The 25,127-nt window shown below is 38.6% G+C and overlaps 2 protein-coding genes across 2 annotated transcripts; one reads left to right on the forward strand and one right to left on the reverse strand.

Annotated features, from left to right (window-relative positions):
- Window positions 1–1,985: 1,985 nt before the first annotated feature.
- Window positions 1,986–7,549, forward strand: LOC131956110 (cilia- and flagella-associated protein 57-like). Its single transcript, XM_059320526.1, has 7 exons — window positions 1,986–2,090; window positions 2,325–2,454; window positions 2,972–3,040; window positions 3,228–3,847; window positions 6,215–6,328; window positions 6,914–6,962; window positions 7,119–7,549. Exons 1-7 carry the CDS (start codon window positions 1,986–1,988, stop codon window positions 7,547–7,549), a joined length of 1,518 nt encoding a protein of 505 aa, XP_059176509.1.
- A 1,619-nt stretch (window positions 7,550–9,168) lies between these two features.
- Window positions 9,169–24,616, reverse strand: LOC131956111 (uncharacterized). The gene is made up of 2 exons (XM_059320527.1): window positions 24,502–24,616; window positions 9,169–9,350 (listed from the first exon to the last, which is right to left on the reverse strand). The coding sequence occupies exons 1-2, from the start codon at window positions 24,614–24,616 to the stop codon at window positions 9,169–9,171; spliced, it is 297 nt and encodes a 98-aa protein (XP_059176510.1).
- Between the last annotated feature and the right edge of the window lie 511 nt (window positions 24,617–25,127).

The following is a 25,127-nucleotide window of genomic DNA, read 5'->3' on the forward strand; positions in this document are numbered from 1 at the left end:
TCCACAGTTGTCACCATACACGAGTTTCTCTGGTTGTCTCATCAGCCGCTCATAATGACAGTCACCATCACACATGTGAGTGCTTGGAGTCACCATCACACACGTGAGTGCTGGAGTCACTATCACTCTTCACCCCAGTTTTTTTTTCTAGCTATACGCTTTTTTAGATGGTGAGTGTGTATCGTATAATTTTGTGTAGTTTCAGTACCCTATGTGTGTGGTTCATTATGTGCTTACTAGAAAACTCATATATAGATCGACGTGTGCTTGAAATCGGTCAGAGTTTTGCATTAAAGTTTTGATCTTACTTTGGCATCCCTTGTTTTTCCAAATATTTTGTATTGAAATTTATCGTGTTTTGTTAAAAAGTTTTGTTTTTGTGTTTGGTGATTACAAATTATGTGCGGTCCGCACCACCCTCCCCTCGCGACGCCTCTGCATCTTACTATTCTTAGCACCTAGTTAAAGTTTCACAACATAGAACATTTCACTCATAACGTAATTTAATACGTTAAAACAGTTTTTTTCAGGCATCTCATCAGTAGGGCGCACCCCCCCTCCCTATGAACAAAACAGAAAAACAATTGTATAGAAAATATATACTTTAACCGGTTTAACCTTAACCAGTGTCCGCCCCCTCCCCCCTCACCCCTTCTGCAAGAAACTAAACGGACTACACATAACGCGCTGTGTTTTGCGTGGACACATTTACGAAGCGAAGATTTACGATCGCAGCTAGATCTAGATTAGGCGTGTTCTCAGAATAGGGTTTTCCCGTTTAGATCTAGAATCTAGATATCGAAAGTGAAAGTAATGTTTTATTTTGCAACATACAAGGCCTTTTAAATTCTTAAGGTAATTAATAGATCTACATCGCTGAGACAACAAGGGTATGTACTTAAGGTAATAGCATTATTAAATATTTAAATAAGATATAGGCCCTAGATCTAGAGACTAGTGAACAAAGTAAATTTGTGTCACTGCTCTGTTAGGATTATTTTTGAACCGATCATTCTTAGATACAATTTAGTACCAGAAGTTAAAAACTTCTCATGAAATTATTTGGTTGTATGTTTAATTCGTTTTTGAAAAGTAATGATTTGACGTAAGTCCTGCAGCTTCAATAGGTGGGGAGGGGGGGGGGGGGTCGCTCCCAGTAAGTACGCAGTAAAAAAAAACAAAAAACAAACAAACACAATTGAAAAATCGAATTGAAAACTGTCATAAATACCTTAAATATCACATTTTTAACAAATCACGGCAAATAGATCTATAGCCTACTTCTTGGCTTACTTATCTGCTCAATTCAGCCATCCATCTTATATACGGGTGCCCTATTTATTTTGGGTTTAAAGATCAGTCTAGAAACGTAGGGTGATTGTTTACATAAAGTGTGCCCCGTAGAATACGATTTTGCTAATCTATAAGTTACTACTAGCAGGAAGGGAAGCTGGAGGTCCCTTGTCAGCTGATCTAGAACATTTTCCTAAGGCAGCTAGTACAGATGCACATATTTTTAGATAGATTGTGTTAAAAACTCTATGCAACTATATAGTGGTGGGGGGGGGGGGGGGAGCTGAATAAATGTACAGAAAAATAAACACATTCGCACACAACTTCAAGAAGGTTAGTATGAGTCAAGATTATCAGCAAGTACAGATGTACTTAACGAACAAATACATAAATACCTCGGAAAAAAACAACAGTATAAAACCCTGTGGACAAGATTATAATAGGATACAAAAGATGAATAAGTAAACTTCAAATAAGGAATAACGATAGTTATTTATTTTATAGGTTGGGGACATACTAGAGACATTTGACAGTTGTTTAAAAGTGGATAATTACAGTAGCATACGTTTACATTTACCGACATCCAGTAACGTCCAAGTTTTCTTTATATATATATATAGCTGTAGTAACGACTCGTGGGTGGATTTTGTGTCTCTATCACCAACAGCCAAACCACATAGAAAAGCATCACAATGGCGCAGAGTAAAGCGATGTTGAACATGATCAAAGTAAAACTGGAATTTATTACAGAGGAGAAATCTAGGCTGATAGCAGACATTGATTCATACGTCATCAAGGTTTGTCACATTGTGGGTTGGCGTGGGGAAGGGAAGGGAACGAAAGCAGTGAGCTGTACGATCATATTGGTATACATACACACACACACACATATATATATATATATATATATATATATATATATAATAGTTATCTGTTAGTTCATTGATTAGTTCATCTGTTAGTTCATTGATTGGCGCATTCTACTGCCGTACGTGAATATCTGTATCTGACAAAAAGTAAAACTATTCCAGCACACATCTGAAGCCACCGCAGCTTTGGAGAAAGGATCGTCTGCTGAAGATGTCAGACATCTGAGAGACATCAACTCTAGACTTGACACAGCCCTGCAACTTATTTTAAAGATGGGCGATACGTTTCACAGTAAGAAGGGTTTCTGTCTGTTTGGTTTATACGTTTGGATGCTAATTTTGATGTATTCATCTATGTTTCTAACGAGAATAGACTAACTCCTCTTGTTTTGTAGGATGTATTTACAGAAACGTTTACAGGTCTCTAATGTGCTGAAGAGGTTGCGTTGGCTTACGTTTTTGACATCCAGGTCTTGCGTTTATGACAGTTTTAAAATTTCCCTGATTAGATTCAGATAGCTGCTAAACCTGGGTAAACTCAAAGTCTCGAACTGAACTCGATACTTTCATGTTAGCATCTCGTATTCTGCCATTCGTCCACTCTATTGGTTACCGTGGAGACGAGACCTCAACAAGTCTTCTATCTTGTATCTCATGTCGATGTCTCCAGACTTGTTTACTTCTTTATGCCACTGACAAGTCTTTAAATAGATGACACTTCCAAAATATTACTGTAAATCTTACTATTTGATATGCGGTTGTAACTAAGCTGGCTGTATTCTAAAGGAGTAAAAAATAATTGTTCACAGATGATGAAAATGTAGAAACACAGTCTACTGTTCAACCAACTGACCAGTGCACACCATCCTACAATTCATGTATGTATAACATTTGTGATTTCAATTCAACACTCGTAAAGACAGATTAGGGTGAAGATTATTGTATGAAAAAATTAGTTAAAGAGTTATATAATACTCGCTCGTCATATTTTATTTCTGATCAATGAATTGATCATAAACGTAAATATAAGTGTTAAGTTTCATATTTAACTGATACATGTTGCAGATTCCAAAATCTGCGACCAGCGACTTGAGAACTTGGAGATTACAGCCTCGTTTCAAGACGAGAGCAACCAAAGCAACTCAAAACAAATATCGTCATTAGAGGAAGAATTTCACGCCCTGGAAAGCGAAATCCAAAACCTGAAAGCGAAAAACGCGGAACTCGAGAAAGGTCATGTGACCCGCTTCTCGAAAATCATGAACCACATATCTGAGTTAGATGAGAGAACCAATCAAATCAAGGAAAGGCAGGAGTCACTTCATGAACAACAAAAACTCGCCGAGATAGATTTCGCCAATACTTTCGTCTCCAAATCCGATTTTACCGAACACACTGAATGGGTTAAAAAAACAAACCAGACGTTTGAGACGCTGGGTATGAAAGTGACGTACAACACCGTGGATCTGAAGGACGTGACAAACACGTGCAAGAACGTAGAGGCTACAACCAAGGAGCTGGCGAGTAAGATGGCATTAGCAGACAGGACGATGCAGAGCTTGAAACAGACCAACAATGCCGGGGTGACGAGACGCCGAGAGATGGAGGAAAAACTGACGGCCGTTGTAAAGAAACAGGAAGTTATGGAGTCTTTTAGATCCATGGTGGAGCAGGGAGATGTTGTTGTGAGTGTTAAAGTTTAGTACATCTCATTTAGTTGGTGTTTAGGTAGGTGTTTAAGTGGCTGTTAAGGTTGCTAAGGTTGGTGTTCAGATTAGTGTTAAGGAACGTGTTTAGGTTGGTGTTTAGGTTGGTATTTAGATTGGTGTTTAGGTAGGTATTTAAGTGGCTGTTAAGGTTGCTGCTAAGGTTGGTGTTCAGATTAGTGTTAAGGAACGTGTTAAGGAACGTGTTTAGGAGTTGTTTAAGGTGTTATTTAGCTAGATGTTTAGGTTGGTGTAAAAAGGTAGGTATTTAAGTGGCTGTTAATGGTTGCTGCTAAGGTTGGTGTTCAGACTATTGTTAAGGAACGTGTATAGATTGGTGTTTAGGTAGGTGTTTAAGTTGCTGTTAAGGTTGCTAAGGTTGGTTTTTAGGTTGGTGAAAAGGTTGTGTTTGAAAGTTTACAGGTGGTTGAGCTGAGATTTCTTAGAATCCCCCACGTGGTATCCATGTGTTCTAGAGAAGACAACTTGTTAATTCCAGTTGTTCCGGATAACGTCGTAATGGTCACTATTAACATCAGCGTATTGGATGGGACCTCAACAATGCATGCAGAGTTTCTTCCAGGCTTCTCTTCGGGGAAGAAAACCTACCGCCCCCCCCCCCTCGAAAGAAAAGGAATTTATATAGAAAATATATACTTTTAACAGTGTCCGCCCCCCTCCCCACCCGGAGAAAAAACTCTAGAAGAAACACTGAATGCATGCCCTCACAGACGAATGACACTAAAGGAAAATTACAAATTGATCTCATTAAAAATGTGTTTTTCTTGGTTTTATAACTGATCGCAGTTAATCTTAACCAGACACCAAATATCATTACTGACTAAATTCCATTATATTATGGGGAGTAGTGAATTAAGAGTTCAGACAAGATATGCAAAAACTATATGCTAATCTAAGCCACATTACTACATGAATAAAGTAAAGACGTGTACATTCGTCTAAAAACAACACATATCTAATCATTATCTATCGTATCAGTAGCCTATGATCGTCAACATTATCTTCATTAAAGTTTACAACCTTGGTCGGGAAAGATTAGAAATAAGTTCACAGATTGCATTTTTTATGCCTACATACAACCAAGAGACTCGACATATTCTACACATTTATAGTAATATGATGTCAATCCGGACATGCATATATATATATATATATATATATATATATATATATATATATATATATATATATATATATATATATATATATATGTGTGTGTGTGTGTGTGTCACGAGAACAAGGGTTGCTTAACATGTTACAGTCTGTCAATAACCGTATTTTCAATACCACATCGAGGTCAGCGAGGTCGAGTTGGTAAAGCTCATGACTGCTAAACCGAAAAGTCCCGAGTTCGAACACCCAGTTAGATAGGCTCAAAGGCTCAATAGCTGGGGACAGAAAACTCCAAAATCAAACAACTGGTACTTTGTTCTTGGGTGGAATGAAATCTTAAAAGAAAAGTAGACAAATCTCATTTAAATATTTACCAAATTATTCACACTTTTTTACTTTCTCATATACGAAGTATAGAGAAAGTCTTGTAATCGTGCAAAAAAAAAAAAAAAAATTCGAGATTTTTACAAATCTCGACGTTTTACACCTCACTGATACGGAAAAACATAATTTTGCAATCTTGTCCGTATGTCTGTGTATCTGTGTGTAAACACGATAAATTGAGTACCGTTACAGCTAGGTTGATGAAATTTCATACATAAGTATTTTATCAAAATCGTTGTTAGGTATCAACTTTTGAGCGATTTCCGATAACCGGAAGTGGTACTTTTTCTACTTTGAATTTTCCAAAAGCCTATAACTTGAGTACAATTTCAGATAGATAAATAACATTTCACATGTAAGTAAATGATCTAATTTTCTACCTTTTGTCAAATTTTGAGTAATTTCCGTTGACCGGTAGTAGTAATTTACGCTACTTTCAATTTCTCAAAAAAACCCATGTAAATTTATAAAGTACTAATAATATTGCGCACTATTATGCACATCTTTATTTGGCGTTCACTTGGTGTGCAATTCTTTTTCCGCGAGATTTTATTCTATTTTAAAAAGTTTAAGTATTTAGAATTGATTAAAAATCATGTCTATATCCAGAGTTCCCATCCCTGTTGTTTTATATAAGAATATTCGAGAAAGTTTAGGGGAGACCACTCCCGGTTTATTATAAAAGAAGTCGAAAAATATATCCGTTTAAGCGGAAATATGTATTAATGTTAGACATAAAAACAAGTAGACATTATGCTGGATGGAGACTTTAAAAATTAACTAGTTCAGAGCAGAAGTCAAAATACATACTTTTTATTTTCCCCACAGAACAAAAACATTTACAAACTTATAGCATCTAGACTGGAACCACTAAACAAACTGCAGACAATTTTTAACACAAGCAGACAGTCACCTAGCCGTATAGAGGTACTGGACAAAAAGGTCAGTTGAATATTTTATAGGATGACCTAAAAGGTCAGTTGAATATTTTATAGGATGACCTAAAAGGTCAGTTGCATATTTTATAGGATGACCTAAAAGGTCAGTTGAATATTTTATAGGATGACCTAAAAGGTCAGTTGGATATTTTATTGGAGGACCTAATAGGTCAGTTGGATATTTTATAGGATGACCTAAAAGGTCAGTTGGATATTTTATAGGATGACCTAAAAGGTCATTTGAATATTTTATAGGATTACCTAAAAGGTCAGTTGAATATTTTATAGGATTACCTAATAGGTCAGTTGGATATTGTGTCTGCTGAACTAAAAGCCCAGTTGAACATTGCATCGGATGACCTAATAGGTCAGTTGGATATTTTATAGGATGGCCTAAAAGGTCAGTTGTATATTTTATAGGATGACCTAAAAGGTCAGTTGAACATTGCATTTGATGAATGTCAGTTGAACATTGAATCTGATGAACTAAAAGCTCAGTTGAACATTGCATCGGATGACCTAATAGGTCAGTTGAACATTGTGTCAGACAGTACCAAACAAAAAGTAAAGTTTTTGCCTTCTTGTGCAGGTGAATGAGCTAAAGGAGATGTTTGATGAGCTGAGCACACGGCGAGCAGGTAAACACCGACTTTCAACCCTCCCCCCCTGGCTCTAGTAACTAAATCAACGAATCAGTATATCATATTACCAGATTAGTCTCAATCACTTTTGTTATCGCGTGTCGCTAGGTACAGTCACATTTATCTAACACAATATTTGTGTACGCCTGACAGGTACACCCGAATCTAGAGGCGCTGGTGTCTTGACGGGGTTCACAGCTTACCTGAAGTCCCCGCAAAGCGTCAAGTCTGAAACTGTTCTGGGCGACTACAAACACAAGCCTACATTTGGTAGCTACTTCACCGCATCCAGCGGCGTGTTCACTGCCCCAGTAGACGGGCTCTATCTGTTTTTCCTCTCCCTAAAGCAAGCCGGCCCAGGGAAAGTTCGGGCCCATTTGAAAATTTACCGGGAAGACGACACCGGGACGTTCGTGGTGTGTAAAGCGATGACCGCCGGGGACGGGTCTTCGACCTGTGGCCTGGGGGTGAGTCACATGGGGGCAGGGGATGTGGCGGCGGTTAGAATAGTGCACGTGGAAGGCGACCCCAAGCTGTCCCCCTACACGAGTTTCTCGGGGTGCCTCATAGGCCGAGGAACTTGAGTGGGATCTGCATGTCGCCCCCCCCCCTCCCCCCAAATTCCTATGTGTGCAACAAGACTGACTTACCTTTCTTGCTAGTCAATTAAACTAATCACTAAGTCACTTAAATCAAATAGTTATTACAATCGTTGGCAAGACTTTTATTGACACATTTTTTGTGTGCATGTATTGTTATTACTCTAGTCTTAGACCTAACCATGACTAACTAATCCTGACCCCAACCTGAGTCATAAACCCAATGGCTTTAACCCTAACCTGAACTAACTTATGCTCAAACTGGCGAAAAAAACATGATACGATACTTATAACTTATAACACGATATTGTCTTGCTGGGGACGGTAGAAATATCAGTTAAAACTAGATCTATTAATAACCATTTATAAACAGCATTATTATAATATTGATGACATTACCGTTTATGTTAATATTTATAACAAACTGTATTTATGAGAATGCCGACAATAAAGAATGTACTGTTTTTATATGTTAAAAAGATAAACATTCCTATTATTTGAAATGAAAATAGGATAATGGACACAATTTAACTTGAGAGAAACATTTTTGTAAATGCAGGAATCTTTAAAACCTGTCCATAAACATTTGTTATTATTGTTTAAATTCAAAGTGAGATGTGAGTTCTAGTCAACCACATAAAATAAAATCAAAATAGTTTGTGCTATAATTTATGCGTTGTAAGTTCATATATTTAGTCATGTTTTAATTGTGATTCTTTCCATGTGGCTGTTGTTTAATAAAAACAAATGGATACATAAAAGACATGATACAAATATATATGTTCATTTTTCGTTTCGTTTGTCAGGGTGTCATTGATAAAGGTGCATAGTGATTGAAATATTTGTTTACATACTGCTATCACTCATCTCTCTCATACATGGGCTACACACCGACCTTAACAACCGTTTTTAGCTGGGCAGATTGAAGCACGATCAGTGTTTCTTCCAGACTTTTTTCTCCGGGGGGGCACCTGAAATCTTCGGGGGGGCGGTAAACTTTCTTCGGGGGGGCGGACACTGTTAAAAGTATATATTTTCTATATAAATTATATAAATTTCATTTCGTTCGGGGGGGCGGTAAAAAATTTTCGGGGGGGCTTCGCCCCCCCGGAGAGATGCCTGGAAGAAACTCTGAGCACGATGAACAATCGAGTATGTTGCTAAACTCAGTAACCCATCAGACCAGCAGGCCCAATAGGGACCTCGAAAAATGAAGGAATTGTGTGGTCAGCAATATGTCCAGCAATCGCAAGGATCGTGGAATTCACATATATACTGGCCCGAGAACTAAACTTGATTATTTCCAAGTACCCCCCCCCCCCCAAATCACTTTCTGTTGTTATTATAAAGGTTTCACGATGAATATCTCAAGATTAATATATCATGAAAAATATCTCATGAAGAATATCTTATGATAAATATGACTAATATTTTAGGATAAATTTCGAATGATAATTACCTCAAGGGAAATATTTAGGATACATAAATCTAATGATAAATATCATATGATTAATATCTCACGACGTACTATTACGTTTAAACTCACCTCCGATGTGGACAATACTGCACATTTCTTAAACAAAACAAAAAGAAATTAAAACAACTCACGTGGGTGGCCTTCCTTGGAGCGCGAACTTTGAAAACTGTACAGACACCCTCTCGTTGGACCGGCCGATAAACTTGTACTTGCAGCTCACGTTGAGGGGGTAGTGGCTGGGGTACCCAGGGGAGTGGAACACGCCCTTTTTCTCCTGCAGGGTGTGGCTGGAGAACACCTTGTCACAGCCTGCCAGAATAGAAGAATTTCATTACTGTAACAGTGTGATAAAAGGCCTGCTCTAGCGAGAATAGAAGAATTTCATTACCGTAACAGTGTGATAAAAGGCCTGCTCTAGCCAGAATAGATGAATTTCATTCCAATAAAAATGTGATAATTATAGGCTTGCTCTGACAATTTAGACACATGTTGCGCATCTTTCTGGTCACCGTTAGATACGTACATGTTTACGACCATTGCTAAGTGACGACAGATATACATGTATCACCATGTTAGCCTATATGTATATATGTATATATGTATATATATATATATATATATATATATATATATATATATATATATATATGACTACATTATATTGATGTCTATACGTCTACAAACAAAGAAATCGTTGTCCTTCCCCCCCCCCCCCCACTTTTTTAACTGGACACATGTTTGGGTAAAGATTACGAGCGTTAAAAATTATTTTTGTAATAAAAAAAGCTGAAGCAAACAAGTTAGCTTTCACAAACTATAACTGACACTTCTAAATCAATGTATTTGTTTTTTCCCTTTCCAATTGCATTTGCATAATTATAAACCTTTCACATTTTTTTCCAAGCAATATTATTTTTATCCTCCACTAATTTATGTTTTATTAATTTACGATATGTTATTGAGCGGGTTACGACAACCTTCTAACAATCAAATAATATCAAATGCTAATCACAATCAGATAGATAAAGTTGATGACTTCCCGGACGTACACCTATAAGTCCCTCCATTAGCACCGTCATATAGAGTCATATAGCAATTTCATTTTATAGAGCTAGTGACATCATATTATAGAGTCGTATAGCAACATCATATAATAGAGCCAGTTAGTAACATTATATTATGGAGCTAGTTAGTAACATCATATTATAGAACCATTTAGTAGCATCATTTTCTTATGGAACAAAAGACAACAACCAATGGCCTACCACTCTACTTTTATTTTATTTTCAGGGAAACCATTTCTATTTTAAAATTCTTTGCCAACTATTTATTAAATATCCTCTGAGTAATTGTTGCACATAAAACACTTGATTTCCATCTCTGAATAAAAGTTCTAAAATGATACCCCCCCCCCCCCCCCCCAATTATATGTCGCCCCTCCCCCTAGTGAACGAGTGAGAAACAGACTGTGTCGATCAATATGTAATGGGATGCTTGGATTAGAAAAAAAATGAACTCAAGGGAAATAACTCAAAGTTATTTATTTTCTCGAATTTCATGCAGAGTTATCTCCCTCCCCATTTGATGCGTATACCGTCGTTCCACTTGAGCTGTCTCGATTCTACGGACTGGCGGGCAGCATATTACATCATGATTTGCTGCGTGGCGCCCATCTGATGTGGACGTGAGTCATCGCGATAATGGTCAGCTGTCTGGCAACGGCTAATGCACGGCATGACAGTCGGCTCACAGAAGTTGTGATGTAATTTGTGGCCCGTGACGTCATGCGATATCCAGGGATAATATATATATATATATATATATATATATGCATATATATATATATATATATATATATATATATATATATATATATATATATATGTGCAGATATATATGTGCATATATATATGCACATATATATATGCACATATATATATGCACATATATATATATATGCATATATATATATATATATATATATATATATATATATATATATATATATATATACTTATTCATATAAATACATATATAAGTTAGTATATGTATACGCAGAGAAATAAATGTGAGAAAGCAATTAAGTAAAGAGATCTATCAACAACAGCATCCTCTAGAATTAGACATAGAGACACAATTCATGTGAATACACTGGCAACATACGGTTAGATAATTGCTCATGTTGATTTGTGGACCTACACTATCTTAATCGACGCTAGTTAGCGTAGTAGTTATTTATTTAATTAAAAAAATACAGGTCTATTTCAATTTCAGAGAAGTTTTGAAATAGATTGAATTGGTAACTAATCATAGATTTTCTTTGGAATGCTGTTGTTTCGTCTGTTCACACATAGTTTAGTGGTACCGTAGTTACAAAATAATTGAAAACTTTTATTTGTATGAAACCAAGCTACACTAATTAATTACTTGTTACGTAGACATAAGTCATCTTAATTAGCGCACTCATTGTTTGATCATGTCTCAGATTTGTTTCAATCAATTTCATTCGATCAAACTGCTTAACAAAAGTAAGACACCATCTGATTGGATGATACAACTAAACACACGTAAGACGACAGCTGATTGGCTCTTACATCTAACCACAACTGAGTTGATCCTTGATTGGACTAAAGGACCGGGATTAAGATATCACGATACACCAAGTGACTGAAACCCGATCTTAAAAATGTAGACTTAGCTCTGAGCTAGGAGCTTTAGGTACAATGATACGAAAAAAAAGACATCTGGATTAATCCGCGTAGCTCTATCGAACACAAACACAAATGTTCGATCATTGATTTTTCCCCCCTCTCTCCCTCTTCATATAATCTTGCTTCGACGCCCAAGACGCCCCGGGGTGGGGGAGGGGGGGTATTTCCTTAAGTGTTGGGTTCCGGAGGATTCATAACACGTTTTTAAACGACAGTACCGCGGTCAATAGACAGTTTTTCTCCCCCTCCCCTGGGGACAGAGGGTTTGTATGGGCCCAACAATGCTTGTTTACACGGCCGGCGTGGGGGAATCTTGCTCATTAGTCGCTGGATCAAGGTCTGAATCTTGTCATAGACTTGGCAAGTTTTGGTCTTGTCATGTTCGGGCAAGTTTGGTCTCGGTAAGTTTTAGAGTAGTCAAGTTTCGGCCTTGGTAAGATTTAGAAGAGTCAAGTTTCAGCCTTGCCTATCTTTTACACTACAGCTCATGTAGTTTCTTTTCGATACGCAACCGTGTGTTAGTTACAGCAGAACAATGCCTGCTGTAGTAGATCTGGATCTACAAAACCACCATGTTTTTCTTGGTTGGATTTTGGACTACCTAAAGCTTCCCCCCTCCCCCCATGGGTCTGGAGGGGTTTGGCAGCATGGTAGTCCCGCTACTGATACGATTAGCCATGGCGAGGTTAGACTACTTGTTGACGGTCGGTAAGGTTGGGATTTAAAATATTCGTTACAGGCCGCTGTAGCTACACATTTTAAATTAAATATATCCTTCTAAAGTCGCTGTCGTCATGAAAATTATCTCCGGGGCTACAGCCCCCCCCCACCCCACTTCCTTAAAAACAACGCCCCCCTGACAACGTCACGTGACACAGTTTACCGTGCTCACCAAAACGAGACCGTTCTGCGACCGAGTCCCTGCTCACCCGGATGTACACGGTTCTTGAATTAATTTGAAACACGAACCGGCGCCGTGAAACACAGAGGTGGATTAACACGGAGCTACAACACGAACTATCGGGCACAGAAACAACAAACTCATTGTTTAGTGGGTTCCCTTGTTTTTAACACAGAAACAACAAACTCATTGTTTAGTGGGTTCCCTTGTTTTTAACACAGAAACAACAAACTCATTGTTTAGTGAGTTCCCTTGTTTTAAACACACAAACAACAAACTCATTGTTTAGTGGGTTCCCTTGTTTTTAACACAGAAACAACAAACTCATTGTTTAGTGGGTTCCCTTGTTTTTAACACAGAAACAACAAACTCATTGTTTAGTGGGTTCCCTTGTTTTAAACACACAAACAACAAACTCATTGTTTAGTGTGTTCCTTTGTTTTTAACACACAAAAAACAAAAACAACAAAAATCAATTTGGAAGAGATGAGTAAATCTATACAGCAAATTACATTTAGATTTAAAAAGTGGTATACATATACGTTATAGGAGATGGAAAAGTACAAATGAAAAAGTTTGAATTTCATCACGTGACCAGAGATTAGTGATGATGATTCCCCAGTGTGGCCTCGTTGCTGATTACGGTAGCTCAGATATTACCTGATGGTAGAGCCGGAATTGATTACTTTACAATAAAAAATTTACATTACATCCCCGGCATTGAAGGTTCAACTTACTAGAGTTACTGTCTAACTCTTCAACACACAAAGTTAAAAAACATGCACATTTAAAATGAGATTCTAACTCTCCAACAATCAAAGTTAAAATGGGATTCCAGGTCTTCAACATACAGTGTTAAGCTGTGATTCTAGCTCTTCAATATACAGAGCTAAACTATGATTCAAACTCTTCAATAAACAAAGTTAAATTGTGATTCTTACTCTTTAAAAACAGAGTAAAATTGAGATTCTAGCTCTTCAATATACAGAGGTAAACTGTGATTCTAGATCCATGCCATACTAAGTTAAACGGTCCTTAAAGCTCAAACCAAAGAAGTGAACCGGTCCATCTGGCCCTACAACATAAGAAGTTGAACGACCATCCAGCTATTCAACACATACCGCATATAGCGTCTTGTATCGGCCTTAATGCAGATTTAAATATTTAATTCTAGGAAACATTAAAGCACTCAATTTGTCCGACTTGGCTAATGCGAAGATTTATAATGCAAACTTGTCTTCCTCATACTCCGTTGGGGTTATAGCCCGTGGGTCACATGTTTTAGTCGGGGGGGGGGGGGGGTGTCTTAATAATGTTAAATCTACGGCAGCAGTTTTATCTTGTATGACATTGGTTGTAAAGGGACACAGAAGTTTCTAGAAAAATGAAATCCTAAAAGTGTATGTATAATCAGATGAGCGAGCTAAGCAAGGAGTTCTCTCAGCGGCGTAGTTGTAAAAAAAAAGTTTCTAAGTTGATTTAAGATATGAAGGAATTCATATTGACAGAGATAGTGTATATGTAGGTGAGAGATAAATACAAAAACAAAAAAAAAACCGTAAAGTTTCCGTTCAGACATGAAGTTTCAGGAGCAGTTAGAGTTTTTCAATTTCACTGATCTTGTAAATTTTCTCTCCGCGAATCGAGTCAGGTACGCGTAAGAACTGAGTGAGCTCAGAGTCATCCTAAGGCTTCCAGTATGTTAACAAAACCCGAGATTTTTAAGCTATCAGTCGCGTGCTCTTTCGCTAGACCACCCCGTGTTATTTAATGGACATACATTTCACTATATTCGTGGCAACACAAAAATTGATAAACTCTACTGCCTCTGCCTCAATATCACTTCAATGTTACTCTGTTATCTTAAATTTATAAAATAACACACACACACACACACAAACACACACGATATATACATATGCATATACATATGCATATGCATATGCATACGCATACGCATACGCATACGCATACGCATACGCATACGCATACGCATACGCATACGCATACGCATACGCATACGCATACGCATACGCATACGCATACGCATACGCATACGCATACGCATACGCATACGCATACGCATACGCATACGCATACGCATACGCATACGCATACGCATACGCATACGCATACGCATACGCATACGCATACGCATACGCATACGCATACGCATACGCATACGCATACGCATACGCATACGCATACGCATACGCATACGCATACGCATACGCATACGCATACGCATACGCATACGCATACGCATACGCATACGCATACGCATACGCATACGCATACGCATACGCATACGCATACGCATACGCATACGCATACACATACACATACACATACACATACACATACACATACACATACACATACACATACACATACACATACACATACACATACACATACACATATACATATATGTATGTAAGAATATATATATATATATATATATCTAATATATAAAGCTCAATTCTGTAACGCATATGTTTGTCGTTGGCATTTCTACGGATTTAAGTGTTAGATCAATTATCGTGCGCATTTGTCTAAATTTATGAGTTAAAAAATTACTATTAAAAGTGTTGGGAAATCATTTTCATTTTTCAAATTATAGTAATAATTGTCGGCATGTTCATTAAACACAAGTTTTGAAAAAAATATCATCTTTTACAAAAATTCTAATTATGTCTTTCTTTAGTCCTATAGCGCTTACTTCCCTTTGATAAATTAGGCAAAACACAATTACTTCCCTTTATAAAACCATTGCATTAGTTGAAAAGCATTTACTTTTTAATTACTTTGTTTTGGTGTTGGGAAAAAAATAATTACATAATTAGCGGGGATTGATCAAGTGCAAATGTTGTAGGTATTTTACGGATAAGCTTGGAGTATTATAATTGTTCATTAAATTGAAACAGGCGCGTTCGTTTAAGTGAGTGCAAAAACTATGAATAAGTTGGGGTACTATAGTCGTTTATTAAGCTAAAACAGGCGATTCTGCCCCGGGCGTTTATGTTCGCGTTAGTGTTTTCTTTGTGTTTAGGTGGGTTTGCGTTAGTGGTTGCGTTTTGATTTGGTTCGTTTTTGTTCTTTCTTTTTTCGTTTTTGTTTGTGTTTTTTTTTGTTTGGGTTTGTATTTGTGTTTTTGGTTGGTTTTGCGTTTGGATTTGGTTTGTTTTCGTTCTTTCTTTTTTCGTTTTTGTTTGTGTTTTTTTGTTTGGGTTTGTATTTGTGTTTTTGGTTGGTTTTGCGTTTGGATTTGGTTTGTTTTCGTTTGCTTTTTCGTTTTTTTTTTTTTTGTTGGTATTGGTGTTTGTGGTTGGGTTTGTTGTTAGGTTTTTGTTTTCGTTTGCTTTTTTGTTTGTTTTTTCTTTGTGTTTGTATTGGTGTTTGTGGTTGTGGTTGGGTTTGTTGTTAGGTTTTTGTTTTCGTTTGTATTTGTAATTGTGTTAGCGTTATGTTTGCGTTTTGTTTTGGTTGGTTGTGGTTTGGGTGGGCAATGCCGGGTTTATGATGATTTCTAAACACACAGGTAATGGTCTTTAACAGAAAGGTTTTTCACAGAAGCCAGAGCAGGGCCTGGCCGGGACGGCTAGTATATATATATATATATATATATATATATATATATATATATATATATATATATATATATATATATATATATATATATATATATATATATGTATATATATATATATATATACATACATATACATATACATATATATATATATATATATATATGTATGTAAGAATATATTTATATATATATATATATATATATATATATAGGCCAATATATCGTTTAGAATTGAAGCCACATGCATTATTCAAATGCTGCCGTTATTGTAAAGGCCAGCTTTGAATCAGCCTGGAAGTCTGAATGTGCTGACGTTGTATAAACGGGGGAGACTTAGCCGCCCAGCGGACGGTTGCATTAATTTTTAATGACTTTTGAAATTAGCCTTTTCATTTACGACGTCCATAAATTGACGTCTGTAAAACCCCCATGTTTTAAAATGCCGGGGTATTTATTTGTGTGTTGGAGAAACAAATAAATTCTTTGATTGTGTGGCGACCAGCGCTGGCCAGATAAAAATGTCGAGTTCCGCTGTCGTGTTGGTTGTGTGTGTCATACTGTCATGGTGCGGGCCGAAATTAAATAGTTCATGGCGCTGTGATCGTTCTGATGAATTTGAAAATGTTGACCAGGGGAGATTAAGCTTGATATCTGTGTGATCTGATGAGCAAGGGATACTATAGGCAGTTATCTGTGTGGTCTATCATTGCCGTGTAGATAACGCTCGTTAATGATTCTGTGATGTTTTTTTAATGAAAGTGACGAAAGTAATGCAAATGTAAAAAACAACAGCAACTAATATATAGGACCTATTACCATTACCATAAGTAACATAAGGATGTATCGACCCAATGTTTTCATCAGAATATTACAATTTCATTGTGCAAATACTATAAACAAGTATTTACATTAAGTTTGGACTTAGCTCGACCTGTAAGACAAAATTTCTAAAAGGCAGGAAGTGCGTTGGAGAGATTTCTGTTGAATATCTATCGTTGGACACACCTGATCTAGTTTTAGTGGAAACCTGGATATCTTTAGCTCTAATGTGCTAATTAAGGAATCAAGGTAGCCAAAAGTTGAAACTTAAAAAAAAAGTTTTTTTTTACCCAAAGATCTGAGACGGTGTTTAAATAATATCTGCGCGTGAGTGAACTAACTTTTAAAAATAATCCGACCAAAAACGTTGTATTTACAACGTTCGTTTGATATTTACGTTCAGAATTCAGGCTGTTATATACGGTAAAACTTTGTAAACTGGAGTTCAATGACTTTTGAATTCTAGCAACTGGTATCAATTTTGTGCATCTTTATTTTGGATAACGAAGGTCAAGGATTTTTTTTTTTATTTCTGAAAAAGAGAAATATTGATTTTGTGCCTTTTCATTTTTTTTTATTGGGAAGACCTATCGATAAGGCACAAACATTAAACATACAATCTCCTTAACATATTTTACGTTAAATGCGGTTGTAAGATTTCATACGCTTTTCCTTGAAGTTAAAAAAAAAATCATTTAATTTGGTTCTAGGGATATTGACGGTAAAAAAATAACAACGAAAAACAAAGTAGACATGAGAAAAATTTTTGTTTTATTTTCTGGGCGATAAAAAAAAATGTCTAGCTGGTCGATGATGGGGGGAGGTTTCAGCTTGCACGTGCTGAGATAGCAGCAGATTTAAATACAGAGTTGAGGTTTTATCGGTTGTGGGAGATTTAAAGTCTGCCGGGAGATTTACGTTTGTGTAAAGGAGATTCGAGTATATGGGGAGATTTATGTGCGTAAAGAAGATTTAAAGTCCGGACGTGGGGGAGGGGGGGGGGTGCAGATGTATGTTTGTATGGGAGATTTGATTCTATGAGGAGATTTAAGTGCAGTGTTTCTTCCAGACTTTTATCTCCGGGGGGGGGGGGGACACTTGAAATTTTCGGGGGGTAGACTTTCTTCGGGGGGCGGACACTGTTAAAAGTATATATTTTCTATATAAATTATATAAATTTCATTTCGTTCGGGGGGGGGGGGGGGGCGGTAAAACTCTGTTTAAGTGTATAAGGGAAATTTATAGTCCAAGGGAGATTTACATTTGAAAATTATATTTAATAATGTGTGAAAGATACATTTGTAAGGGAGATTTAATAATGTGGGAGATTTACCTTCGTATGGGAGGTTAAATCTGCGTGGAAAGTTATGTTTGAGGTAAGATAGGCCGATGGTTGTAGTGTGAGGAAGTTTTAAGTTTGTTCGGAGATTTGTAGAGCTTAGGAGAGAAGAGCTAAGAAAACTGGAGCTTAGGACAGAGGAGCCTAGCTAAGTGGGACAGCAATTCGATGGTTAAGATGGCGTAGCCTTCGAAATTGAGACTTAGCAATTTGAGCTTGAGATAGTGTAACTACGAATAGTATAACTTGTTGAGGCCTTTGTAAAATTTAGACAGCAAAATGAAAGTACAATTACACACCAGCGATTAGAAATATTTAAGCTGATCACTTACACATGTGCTAGATCACACTGTTCGCTACACATCTCTGTGTTGTGGAGCGGGCTATACACAGGTTTTAATCTCCTTAATAGTCGTTAAAGATCACTGACGTCACAGAGATGAAAGCCTGACATTGGTGAGAACAGAACTCTACATGGCAACGTTATGAACCTTCCCCTCTCCCCCCCCCTCCCCCAGCGGTAGGAACGACCCAAATTCCAAAGTGGTTTTACCTCCAGGTAATTCTAAATTAGCTCTAATCTAATTACGTCATGACACCGAAAGAAAAACAACAACACATCCCACCCCCTTTCGTTACGTAGATTAACCGCCATCTTGCACAACAGAATTAAAAAAAAAACTCGACCAAAAAATATTTAGGTTAGGTGAGGATTATTAAAACTCACCCCCCCCCCCCCGCGCCATTTTATACTCTTCACCCCCTCCCCCCTCCCCATTGCCCCCTCCTTTTAAACACGAGGTCAAACAAGTACACTCCATTACTCCATTCATTGGATTTAAACTGGTGAAATTTAACGCTTGGATTTGTACACAACAGCATTGATTATGACGGTGATCAAATATTGGTTGTGACAGTTTGGTCTCTCATGAGCTCGCGTGAAATCTGTCTGTTGGTGCTAGTTTAATGTTCTTAACCTCAGCCATTGCAGTATCTGTATCAAACTTTTTTTTAAGTATTAAAGGAGAGCTCTATCTATTAGAGTTCGATAAGGACACAGTAATGGAATCTTCTAAAAAAAGGGGTGGTACGTTTTTGGTGTTATACTTTAAAAGAGTATAACTTGCTAGAGTCAGCTAGAGTCAACGCTGAGAAAAACCTAAGTCTTACCATAGATCAAGTCGTAACTCATAATTCTGACTCTAACACAAAACCTGGTATTACAATACGACTAACAACTTAACACACCTATTTTTGGAAGAGTCCATTGTCGAACACTGGTGAAAGGAAACACGTTGTAGAGTCTATTAGCTCTAACGCAGGGTATTTCTTGCTTTAGACTCAAAACAGACATTGGCTGTTTTAACTTTCGACAACTTTAAAGTTGTGCCACCTACAACTGCTGTAACATGTTGTAAATGAACCATTGAATGTTGATTTAATGTCAGCGATAAAACCAATGGACTGTTTCATATCTCATGCAAACTGCAGTTAAACCTTTCATACATATGGATAAGCTAAGTCATTTCTAATACTAAATATGGAAAGACTGTTACATCCACCATACAAAATACCGGCTAGCTGTTCCATCTTCCTTATAAAATATCGACAGCCAAATTTTAAAAAACAAAACAGCACCCGTGTTTTCTACAATGTAACATCAACATTTATACAGAGACAAGGATTTGTCTCCATAATTGCCTCAAATAGCCGTTCTATTTTTGAAAACCAGAAAAGGCTGTTCAATTCTTTAAACAAAACATCGAATGGCTGTTCCATTCTTTGAACAAAAAAACAGCTGTTAAAATTTTTCCCCCTCTCGTGAAACGTCACCGGGCTTCTAGAGAGTAGGAATTGTCTCTATTAGAAATTGTTTCAGTCACATGACCGGAATCAAATTTCATGCGGTACTGCCGTGCCAGCAGCGAGGGGAACCGGAAATAGAATTAGATGGCAGACGACGAGTTCTGTTTTCAGACCAGTGTCGTGGTACGCCTCAGAACTAACGAGATCTGATGGGCCGTAGGGGCGCGCGGCCCGCGGGCGCGGGGAGTCGTACTGCGCGGGGTAAGGGGATCAAAGCAAGGGGGCGTGGGGGGGGGGGGCTTATGGCTATAAAGATAACCCATCCAATTACGGGTGGGTCTATCTCGGTCAGAATCTGGCTTGTTTGAAATGCGTTTGACTACTATGTTCTATTGCAGCGGTTCCCAATCTGGAATACACGTACCGTGAGGGTGTATGCGCGAACGATAAAATGGACGCGACGTTTTATGGAAGAAATATTGCTATTAATCATATTCATTTGTTTTTATGGGTGTGGTTAAAAAAAATATATTTGATATTTGACATAGGCCTACACATGAATTGTTGAATGTACCTCTACGCCAACATCATATAGGAGGTTTTAAAATTCTGGGATATTTTTGATGGTATTTACAGTCTGGCTTGGTGTACTGGATGAGAACATGGATAACAATTTAGTAGTGGGTTTGGCTGTTTGCATGAAACACGAAAACCTCGGACAAACACCCGAGTAGGCTGGGATGTGTGTAATAGAATCTGTTCGGTACATCTTGATCCTTGCAGCATCTTCTGTATTGTGATTGGTAACCTAAACACCATACTGGGTGACCAGTAGAGTACTGGGTGACCAGTAGAGTACTGGGTGACCAGTAGAGTACTGTGTGACCAGTAGAGTACTGTGTGACCAGTGGAGTACTGTGTGACCAGTGACCAGTAGAGTACTGTGTGACAAGTGACCAGTAGAGTACTGGGTGACCAGTAGAGTACTGTGTGACCAGTAGAGTACTGTGTGACCAGTAGAGTACTGTGTGACCAGTAGATTACTGGGTGACCAGTAGAGTACTGTGTGACCAGTAGAGTACTGGGTGACCAGTAGAGTACTGGGTGACCAGTAGAGTACTGTGTGACCAGTAGATTACTGGGTGACCAGTAGAGTACTGTGTGACCAGTAGAGTACTGGGTGACCAGTAGAGTACTGGGTGACCAGTAGAGTACTGTGTGACCAGTAGATTACTGGGTGACTAGTAGAGTAGGCCTACTGGGTGACCAGTAGAGTACTGTGTGACCAGTAGAGTACTGTGTGACCAGTAGAGTACTGTGTGACCAGTAGAGTACTGGGTGACCAGTAGAGTACTGGGTGACCAGTAGAGTACTGTGTGACCAGTAGATTACTGGGTGACTAGTAGAGTAGGCCTACTGGGTGACCAGTAGAGTACTGTGTGACCAGTAGAGTACTGTGTGACCAGTAGAGTAATGTGTGACCAGTAGAGTACTGTGTGACCAGTAGAGTACTGTGTGACCAGTAGATTACTGGGTGACCAGTAGAGTACTGTGTGACCAGTAGAGTACTGTGTGACCAGTAGAGTACTGGGTGACCAGTAGAGTACTGGGTGACCAGTAGAGTACTGGGTGACCAGTAGAGTACTGGGTGACCAGTAGAGTACTGGGTGACCAGTAGAGTACTGTGTGACCAGTAGAGTACTGTGTGACCAGTAGAGTACTGGGTGACGAGTAGAGTACTGGGTGACCAGTAGAGTACTGGGTGACCAGTAGAGTACTGTGTGACCAGTAGAGTACTGTGTGACCAGTAGAGTACTGTGTGACCAGTAGAGTACTGTGTGACCAGTAGAGTACTGGGTGACCAGTAGAGTACTGGGTGACCAGTAGAGTACTGTGTGACCAGTAGAGTACTGGGTGACCAGTAGAGTACTGGGTGACCAGTAGAGTACTGGGTGACCAGTAGAGTAGTGGGTTACCAGTAGAGTACTGTGTGACCAGTAGAGTACTGGGTGACCAGTAGAGTACTGTGTGACCAGTAGAGTACTGGGTGACCAGTAGAGTACTGTGTGACCAGTAGAGTACTGGGTGACCAGTAGAGTACTGGGTGACCAGTAGAGTACTGTGTGACCAGTAGATTACTGGGTGACCAGTAGAGTACTGGGTGACCAGTAGAGTACTGGGTGACCAGTAGCGTACTGGGTGACCAGTAGAGTACTGTGTGACCAGTAGAGTACTGTGTGACCAGTAGAGTAGTGGGTTACCAGTAGAGTACTGTGTGACCAGTAGAGTACTGGGTGACCAGTAGAGTACTGGGTGACCAGTAGAGTACTGTGTGACCAGTAGAGTACTGGGTGACCAGTAGAGTACTGGGTGACCAGTAGAGTACTGGGTGACCAGTAGAGTACTGGGTGACCAGTAGAGTACTGGGTGACCAGTAGAGTACTGGGTGACCAGTAGAGTAGTGGGTTACCAGTAGAGTACTGTGTGACCAGTAGAGTACTGGGTGACCAGTAGAGTACTGTGTGACCAGTAGATTACTGGGTGACTAGTAGAGTAGGCCTACTGGGTGACCAGTAGAGTACTGGGTGACCAGTAGAGTACTGGGTGACCAGTAGAGTACTGTGTGACCAGTAGAGTACTGGGTGACCAGTAGAGTACTGGGTGACCAGTAGAGTAGTGGGTTACCAGTAGAGTACTGTGTGACCAGTAGAGTACTGGGTGACCAGTAGAGTACTGGGTGACCAGTAGAGTACTGGGTGACCAGTAGAGTAGTGGGTTACCAGTAGAGTACTGTGTGACCAGTAGAGTACTGGGTGACCAGTGACCAGTAGAGTACTGTGTGACAAGTGACCAGTAGAGTACTGGGTTACCAGTAGAGTACTGTGTGACCAGTAGAGTACTGGGTTACCAGTAACCAGTAGAGTACTGGGTGACCAGTAGAGTACTGTGTGATCAGTGACCAATAGAGTACTGGGTTACCAGTAGAGTACTGGGTGACCAGTAGAGTACTGTGTGACCAGTAGAGTACTGGGTGACCAGTAGAGTACTGGGTGACCAGTAGAAAACGTTATCACCATTGGCCAGTACATTACCTGTTGATCAGGAACAAAACATACCCTAAAATTCAAACAAAATGTCCAAAAAGACAATACCGGCTTAATGAATGAATGCTTGACGTATCTAAAAGTTGTGGTTCATTTAAACGAGTTTGAGGACTGCTGATCTATGTAGATTACGTTTAAAGCAAGTATAAAAAATAATGCTTGTTTTTTTTTATCTTTTAGTCTAAAAGCTAGCTAGGGGGCGTGTCGCCAATTGAGCAGACTTGTTCAAAGGGCCGCTATTCGATTCCAGGCCTGCTCGCCCGTGAGGGTCATCCCCCTTGATGAAATCATTAATCACCAGCCATCGATTGGGCGGCACTCGTCACGTGGTGGACCGCCTCGGCACCATGATAGCGGTACTTTGGTGGTGTTGGTGGTGGTGGTGGTAGTGACGACAGCGGTAGTGTGAGGGTGGCGGCGGAGCTTAGTCGCGCTCCTGCGCCCCGGTCAGGGCTCTTGTCTCGACAGGAGCTTAAGGGAGATCAATGACAGGAGCTTAAGGGAGATCAATGACAACAGAAATGGGGCCGCAACCACCAAAATCAACGAGGTGGCGTTACTAAAGATGGCGGTAAATTGACGCAAACTGCGAATAACAAATAAACTAAGGGACGCAACTAAAGTATAAATAAAGGGACGAAATCAACGTAAACAACCAAGGGCGAAAAATAAAGGGTTAAGTCGGTACTTTAAAAAGCAAGGGACGCAATCAATACCAACTACAAAGGGACACAAATAACGAAAACAACAAAGGGGCATCACTAAGAAAGATACATCTATCCGAAAATCAAAGGGACGCAACCCAAGAAAACATCTAACAGCCGTGAATCAAGCCCAAGGCTTCTTATACGACTGTACTATCTAGATCTTGCTCATCGCCTGCACTCAAACCCTTGAGATACTCAGTAAATATCAGGTTGCCGACCCCTGCGTTAGACCAACGCATCCACATAAAAAAAAATTTCAATTGTCCAGATTTTATTTATCTTAAAACATAACCATCTGTCCCTTTCTTGTCTCCTCCTAACTCAAAGTGTTTGCAGCGCTTGATTGGTAATTGTTTCCTATATTTACATTCAGTGCACTCCATACGATAGACACTTTTTCTGGTGGTTTTAGCCTTCTTTCTAAAGGCTGGCTTGGACTGACCACCATAACCGCTCTGCTTTTTGTCTTAGCGTCTTTTACCTTGGACATCCTGAGTATGCTTTCCTGCTTTGTTCTGAGTAACTTTATGTATCGTGTGCTTTTTGCATTTCTTGCTCTTGCAGAAGGTGTGTCTTTGTTTTGGAACATTCCCCATTATCTGCATTAAATTAAGACTTTTTTTTTCCCGCTTCAATTTACAGCGTCAGTTGTGTTTTCGCTTTAGTATTAGTTTTTATCATCGGCTTGTGAGGACGTATACAGATTTACAATAGTAATATTTCTTTCTTACGTGTAGCCTTCTTTCATTCATTTAAGATGGTTTATTTATACATAGATCTAATACAAAACGTCTAAATATTTAAAAAAAAAAACTAAACAAAAAAGAAAAAAAACATTAAATTAATTTAATTTTTTTTAATTTTTAAATTTTTTTCTTTTTTTTTTAATTTAAAAAAAAATGTACATTAATTTAAAACAAAATATGCTGCCGCCTTTCCTGCTGCTTCTATTACCACATTGAGAATCTACACTGTCTATATTATCAAGTGCATTTTTAAACCTTAAAGTTTACAGCTTTATTTTAAAACCCTCACGTCGTTTGAGATATTACTGTACTTGTACGACAAAACCTTATTAAAACTCCACCAAAGTTTAGATTATTTTGA

The sequence above is a fragment of the Physella acuta genome, unplaced genomic scaffold (genome assembly GCF_028476545.2).
Source record: "Physella acuta isolate Inbredline_101_S28 unplaced genomic scaffold, ASM2847654v3 ptg001128l, whole genome shotgun sequence".
Classification (NCBI taxonomy): Eukaryota; Metazoa; Mollusca; class Gastropoda; family Physidae; genus Physella; species Physella acuta.